The sequence below is a fragment of the Andrographis paniculata genome, unplaced genomic scaffold (assembly GCF_009805555.1).
Source record: "Andrographis paniculata isolate CXL003 unplaced genomic scaffold, ASM980555v1 Contig15END, whole genome shotgun sequence".
NCBI lineage: Eukaryota > Viridiplantae > Streptophyta > Magnoliopsida > Lamiales > Acanthaceae > Andrographis > Andrographis paniculata.
This window is the reverse complement of record NW_026137435.1, coordinates 306798-314147: the sequence shown is the minus strand read 5'-3', so window position 1 is coordinate 314147 and position 7350 is coordinate 306798. Positions and strand designations below refer to the sequence as shown.

At 35.3% G+C, this 7350-nt stretch overlaps 1 protein-coding gene across 1 annotated transcript; it reads left to right on the top strand.

The window, feature by feature from the left end:
* LOC127260468 (uncharacterized) lies at window positions 1–556 on the top strand. The gene is made up of 2 exons (XM_051288203.1): window positions 1–483; window positions 527–556. The coding sequence occupies exons 1-2, from the start codon at window positions 1–3 to the stop codon at window positions 554–556; spliced, it is 513 nt and encodes a 170-aa protein (XP_051144160.1).
* The last annotated feature ends 6794 nt before the right edge of the window (window positions 557–7350 follow it).

Here is a 7350-nt window from a genome sequence, read left to right as displayed (position 1 = left end):
ATGTTGCAATTGCAGGTTGAAAAGTTGCCTACTGCTGCTGACATGATGTTGAGCCTCAAGGAGCTCTTTGGTGAGACAGATAGGGCTGCTAGATTTGAGGCAATGAGGAAGATTATGACTTCCTCCATGCCAGAGGGAACTTCTGTGCGTGAGCATGTTCTCAAGATGATGGAAAATCTGAATGAGATAGAGCTGCTCGGGGGTCAAATCGATGCTGACACCAAGATCGATATGATCCTGCACTCACTCCCTAAGTCCTACGAGAATTTCCGTCTCAACACAATCCTGACCAAGAAGGACTATACTTTAGCCGAGCTTCTTGTGGATTTGGTTGCAGCGGAGGGACTCATGGGTAGGACTCCACAGGCGCTGTTTTCTGCGCAGTCTGGACCTTCTTCGTCGAAAGGCGGGAAGAAGAAAAAGCCTGCCAAGAAAAAGGGTGCTGCAAATAGTGGGAGCAAGTCGGTCGCGCCTTCTGGTGGCGTGAAGAAGCCAAAGGGGAAGTGCTTTAAATGCAGCAAGACAGGACATTGGAAAGCTGATTGTCCCCTTCTGAAGGGCAAAGATGGTACGTCTTCTACTTTGCTTGTTGAAACATGTTTCGCGGCTAGTTCTACCAGTATTTGGGTAGTAGATACAGGAGCCACTGATCATGTTTGTTGTACAATGCAGGGGTTCCTGCCACTAAGGCAGCTGAGTGAGGGCGAGATTATCATAAGCTTGGGAGATGCAACCAGAGTGGCAGCGGTTGCAGTGGGAGATGTGCATTTATCTTTTTCTGATTCAGTTTTAGTTTTAAAGAACGTTTTGTATGTGCCAAGTTTTAGAAAGAATTTAATTTCAGTTTCGAAACTTTTTGTGGATGGATATTCAGTTGTTTTTAATAAAAGCGTTTTTATTATGAGAAACAAAGTTGTTATCTGTTCTGGCACATTGGAAAACAATCTTTATACTATTACTAGTGCGCATCAAACTGAAACCAATACTCAAGTTCATGCATCTTCATCATTAAAAAGAAAACAATCTTCTAAATCGAATCAAACATATCTTTGGCACCTTAGATTGGGTCATGTCAACCTTAGGAGGATCCAAAGACTAGTGAGCAGTGGTTTCTTGGACTCTCTACAAGTGGAACCATTCTCAGTCTGCGAGTCCTGCTTGGAAGGCAAGATGACCTCCAGGCCTTTTAAGGCCAAGGGAAATAGGGCTAATGAAGTGTTAGAATTGATTCACTCTGATGTATGTGGGCCTATGTCAATTCAAGTTAGGGGTGGTTTTGAGTATTTTGTGACTTTCACAGATGACTACTCAAAATATGGATACATTTACTTGATGCGCCGCAAGTCTGAATGCTTTGACAAGTTCAGAGAATTCAAGGCAGAAGCGGAGAACCGTCAAGGTAAAAGTATCAAGTCATTACGGTCTGATCGTGGTGGCGAATACCTTAGCGCTGAATTTAGGCAATATTTGTTAGAGAATGGGATTACATCCCAGTTGACTGCGCCTGGTACTCCGCAACAGAATGGCGTGGCAGAGAGGAGGAATAGGACTCTTTTAGAAATGGTGAGGTCAATGATGAGTTATGCTTCTCTACCCATCTCGTTTTGGGGATATGCCTTGGAAACAGCAGCGTACATCCTGAATTATGTGCCTTCCAAATCAGTTCCTAAAACCCCAATAGAATTGTGGTCCGGGCGAAAGCCCAGCATGAACCACATTCGGATTTGGGGCTGTCCAGCACACGTGTTGGACAAGGAAGCTGATAAGTTGGCATCTAGGACGGAAGTACGGCTATTTGTAGGATACCCTAAAGGAACACGAGGGGGTTGTTTTTATAGTCCTAAAGACCAGAAGGTAGTGGTGAGCACCAATGCCAGGTTTTTAGAAGAAGACTATATGCATAAGCATAAGACCCCAAGTGAAATTATTCTTTACGAATTAAGGGGAGACAATCAAGTACCAAGTGTACAAGAAGATATACCACAACAAACTGCACAGCGTGTTGACCCTTATGTCACCACACATGAATTGCCTCGGCGTAGTGGGAGGGTAACTCGATTACCCAGTCGTTTCTTGTTAGTGGGAGAGTCCTCGGATTCAGTCCCCAGTGATGAACAAGAACCTGATCCCTGTACCTATAAAGAGGCAATCCAAGATGTTGATGCAGATTCTTGGCATAAGGCCATGGATTCAGAAATAGAATCCATGCATGCTATGGAGGTCTATGACCTCAAAGACCTTCCCAAAGGCAAGAAAGCCATTGGGAGCAAATGGGTCTTTAGGCGTAAGAGAGGACCTGACGGGAAGGTTACTACCTTCAAGGCACGGTTGGTTGCAAAAGGTTTTACCCAGAAAGAGGGCATCGATTATGATGAAACCTTTTCACCAGTAGCCATGCTAAAGTCAATCCGGATACTCTTATCCATAGCAAGTCACATGGACTATGAGGTTTGGCAAATGGATGTCAAGACAGCATTCCTTAACGGGAATCTGGATGAGGACATCTATATGCAGCAACCTGAGGGTTATGTGAAGAAAGGCCAAGAGCATCAAGTCTGGAAGCTAAAGAAGTCTCTTTATGGACTTAAACAAGCTTCTAGATCTTGGAATATTCGCTTTGATGAGGTGATCAAATCCTTTGGATTTGAGCAATGTCCAAGTGAAAGTTGTGTGTACAAGAGGTGCAACGGAAACGTAGTGGTATTCTTGATACTATACGTAGATGATATTCTTCTCATTGGAAACAATGTCAAGATATTATTAGCCGTAAAGGTATGGCTTTCTGAACAGTTTCAAATGAAGGACATGGGAGATGCATCGTACATTCTTGGTATGAAGGTCACTCGTGATCGGAAGAAAAGAATGTTGTGCTTATCTCAAGCCGCCTACATTGATACTGTGCTTGCCCGTTTCAGCATGCAGAACTCCAAGAAAGGATTCTTACCTTTCAGACATGGAGTTGCTCTATCTCAGGATATGTGTCCTAAAACACAAAAGGAGATAGATGAGATGGCTAACATTCCTTATGCTTCGGCTGTAGGAAGTCTCATGTATGCCATGCTGTGCACGAGGCCTGATATCTGCTATGCTGTTGGCATGGTAGCTAGGTATCAGTCCAAACCTGGTCAAGGACACTGGATTGCGGTAAAACATATTCTCAAGTATCTGAAAAGAACTCGAGATTATAGTTTGGTTTACCAGTCTGACAATCTAGTTCCTTTGGGTTACACTGATTCAGATTTTCAAGGTGATCGAGATGAGAGAAAGTCAACCTCGGGTTATGCGTTTACCTTGGGAGGCGGAGCTATTTCATGGAGAAGCGTAAAGCAGAAATGCATCGCAGATTCTACCATGGAAGCCGAGTATGTTGCTGCTTCTGAAGCAGCAAAAGAGGCTGTATGGCTCAGGAGCTTCTTGTATGACTTAGGGGTGTCTGAGAGTATGCCTGAGCGTGTAATCATTTATTGTGATAACGCTGGTGCAGTGGCAAACTCAAAAGAACCTAGAGCTCATAAAGCAAGTAAACACATAGAAATGAAGTACCACATCATACGAGACATCGTAAAGCGAGGAGACATAGCTGTCACTAAGATTGCATCGTTGGACAACTTGGCAGATCCCTTCACGAAGACTTTACCCATTAAGGTTTTCGAGAAACACGTAGAGGGCCTTGGTTTACGATACATTGCAGCTAGACTTTAGTATAAGTGGGAGAGCTTGTTTTTGCATTGTATACTAAAAGTTTAGCTTTAGTATAAGTGGGAGATTGTTGGATTATACTGTAAAGCAAACTTTTAGTACGCTTTTGTATCATTCAATTTCCTTATTAACTGGAATAAATAAATTGTTATTTCACATTGTGTTGCTTTTATTTATATTTTATATATATTAGCATGTCCACTTATTTAATATTGTAGACAACATGGTGTGTGGAGATCACACAGAAGATCTTGTTGTCAGTTCTTTATTAAATATAAATGGGTTTCACAACTGAGATGGTTATGGACAAAACCATCGGTTTAAGTTGTAGTGTAAACTTGGAATTAGTTTGTCTTGACTATTAGTTTACACTAATGTGCTGCGTCACATTGAAAGGATCACAGTTGAGATATGTTCTTCTATTCTGACATTGAAGAACCAAGATCTCGGTAACTCTGTTAATTCTTAACCTTAGATGAAATAAATTAAATATATGGAATAAATGTTCGTTGCTTTAATTTACCATAAGTGAGAATCCTTAGTGATTCAATATGCTTCGTATTTTGGGCAACTACATTATTCGCATAGTAATTAATTTATTATCATTAAGGCACCATGTCCTGGACATCCAGGTTGATGACATCCCCTTAAGGAACTCAATAAGGATTATTGTATAAACCCTGCAGGTGGATTTAATCCGTACAATAATAAGTTTTGAGTGGTATTACTTAAGGAATTAAAAGATATTAATTAATTAAATTGTCAGAAGATTTAATTAATTAATGGATGTGGAACATCTTAAACATGGGGAATTAATTAAGTTTAATAGAAGCCCAGATTCAATTTGGTTTGGGCTGGGAGTGCAATATTAATTCTTTAATGGAATGAATTAATATTTTATGATTCGAATTATATTCAGGGCTGAATATAGAGATTTGGATCTATAAGGGAGCCCGAGCCCAACACCTTCTAAAGATCCCCGGTCTGGCCCAATTACCTGTTGGGAGACTTATTAATATGCGGTCTTTGTCAAACCCTAGTGACGTTTTTAAAAAGGAGGCGAAAACCACAGGTGCAAGCCGTCAGCTCTAGGGTTTCACGAGGAGCAAAATTCGTCTCCCTCCGTTTGATAGATCGCCGCCCATCCGGTGTTCGAGCGGGGTTCGGGAACAGTCTGGAAGGTCTCTAGCGGAATCAACCTGTTCGTGATTGCTGTTGGTGGTTCCAAAAAGGGTACATCTCTAGTTCATTCTTATAGGAGCATGCTTAGGATCGTTTTATACCATGTATGTACGCGTTGGCATCCAACAACGATCCGTGGGAATGAACAGCCCTCACCGGCGTGTTCCTACAAATGGTATAATCCGCCATTGTGTTTTAGCATTAACGTTGTTTTATTTATTACATGAAATTTGTTGTCTTAAATTAGAGGATACACAAAATATTCTTTTTGTTCAAATATGATATTTGTTTGTGAAGGCTCGTCTAATTATACAAATTTTACAAATAAAAGAAATTAAATATCTTAAATTTTCTTAGCTCAATATGATAAATAAATAATCAATCTTTTATTTTTATGGTTTTTTATTTTAAAAAATAGTTTAACAATCTAAAAAAAAACCATTTTATTCAAAAAAACCATTTTATTCAAAAAAAAAGTATTATTTAATATATTTTATTATTTTTATCTGTATAAAACTTGAATAATTAGGTCTGCATTTACAATTAAATATCAATTTTAACTAATAGTGTATTTTATATATACTTTAATTTAACATGATTGTCCACTTTAGCTTAGACGCATAATTTTAGGTATTGGGTAATTACTAAATAATTAAAAAATAAATTAGTAAAAATAATTATAATTTAATAAAAGTAATTATATATTAAGAAATGAAGGGAGTATATAATTTACCCATTATTTTATTTTATTTGTGTATTCTTGATATATAATTCTTGAATAGTAGTGTTATCGAAGGATCGAGAAAGCATTTAGTTTAAGGGTTGATTTGGTTTTGAATGTTCATATATAGATACAACTATGTCATGGTGTTGTCATTTTGTTAGGAAGCACTAAGGGCCACTTATTTAACAATTTTTGGCTTTCTTGTGTACACTAAGAATGATCGATCTAGTAACACGATTCTTAAATTATTATTGGGATTTAAATAATTGTTAGGTTGATATTCTCAACTAATTATTAATTAAAAAAAAAAAAAACTCTCTTCCATTGGTATATTAGTGTGCCATATGTCAAAATGGATGACAATACTACAACACCGATAATATAATATCATATCAAATTATATATATATATATATATAAAAAAATAAACTACAACAAGTTATGACACTAATTGAGGTTAATTTACACAATAGTGTGCCCCTTTATAGCTAATATAAAAATATTGAACATATATGATATCTTAAATTTTTCATAAAAAATGTGTAGATTATTTTTTACAAAAAAAAAAAAAAAAAAAGGAGACACTATAAAACTTCAAATAGTGGCAAAACAAGAAAATTTGGCGGGTCCAGAATTATGTATATATATAGCATAATTTAAAAATTATACTCCCTCCCGTCCAAGGAAATATGGGTCTATTATTCTAAATATAGAAATTGAGATAAATTATAATTAGTAAGTAATTAAGAAATATATTATGAAAAATAATTATTGTATAATAAAAATAATTATAGATTAAGATTAAGATAAATAAATAGTTTAATTAAAATTAAAAATATTATAAAATATAAAATTTAAAATGTGATTAAAGTGTATAATTATATTTCTTTAAAAAAGGAAAAGGCAAATTATGTGTAACGGACGAAAATAGAAAATAGAGACAAACTATGCGGGACGAAGAGAGTATAATATAAATTTAAAAAAAAAATTAAAAATTACAAATAAGATTTTAGTTGGTTTTCTTTAATGATATCTTTTTCAAATATTTTTAAATATTTAGAATGTTTAAACCATTTTTTTTAATGCTTGAATTAAATGTGTAATGATACTATTTTATTAATAGTATCATCATTAAATCTATAAAAATAGTCAATTACTTAATACTACATAATAAAAATATAAAAATCAAATAATTAAGGACCCAACACCTTTAGCCCCCAATTTATTATTTGTGCCTAAGATTCACCATAACTATATGCTACCAACTTATATAGTATTGATCCATTTTAAATTCAAGAAGAAGTCTACATTACAATTTATATAGTAATTAAATAATTATAGAAGAAGTCTACGATAGAGAGAGTTTGTTAACTTAGTGTTTTTTTAAAAAAACAAATTCTCATAAATATTATTTAAAAAACATAATATATATACGTTAACACAATATCTAATATACACTTTATTTATTTATATAAAGTCTATAATTTAGTACAAAATATTTATAGAGTTAATTCTCTTAAAATCTCTAACTCTTAATTATTTTTCCTTGTCAATCCGTACCTGCAAATTCTTTCATTTAAACTACATATTATTCCATATAGCTCCCTATTTATAAATTTATTATATAAACATCTTATTTTACCCTTTAAATAATATTTTATTTATTTTTTTGTCTCTATTCTCATACAATCTAAAAAAAGTCAATTCATCTATTTTCACATGCCGATTATTTTAATTACAAAAATA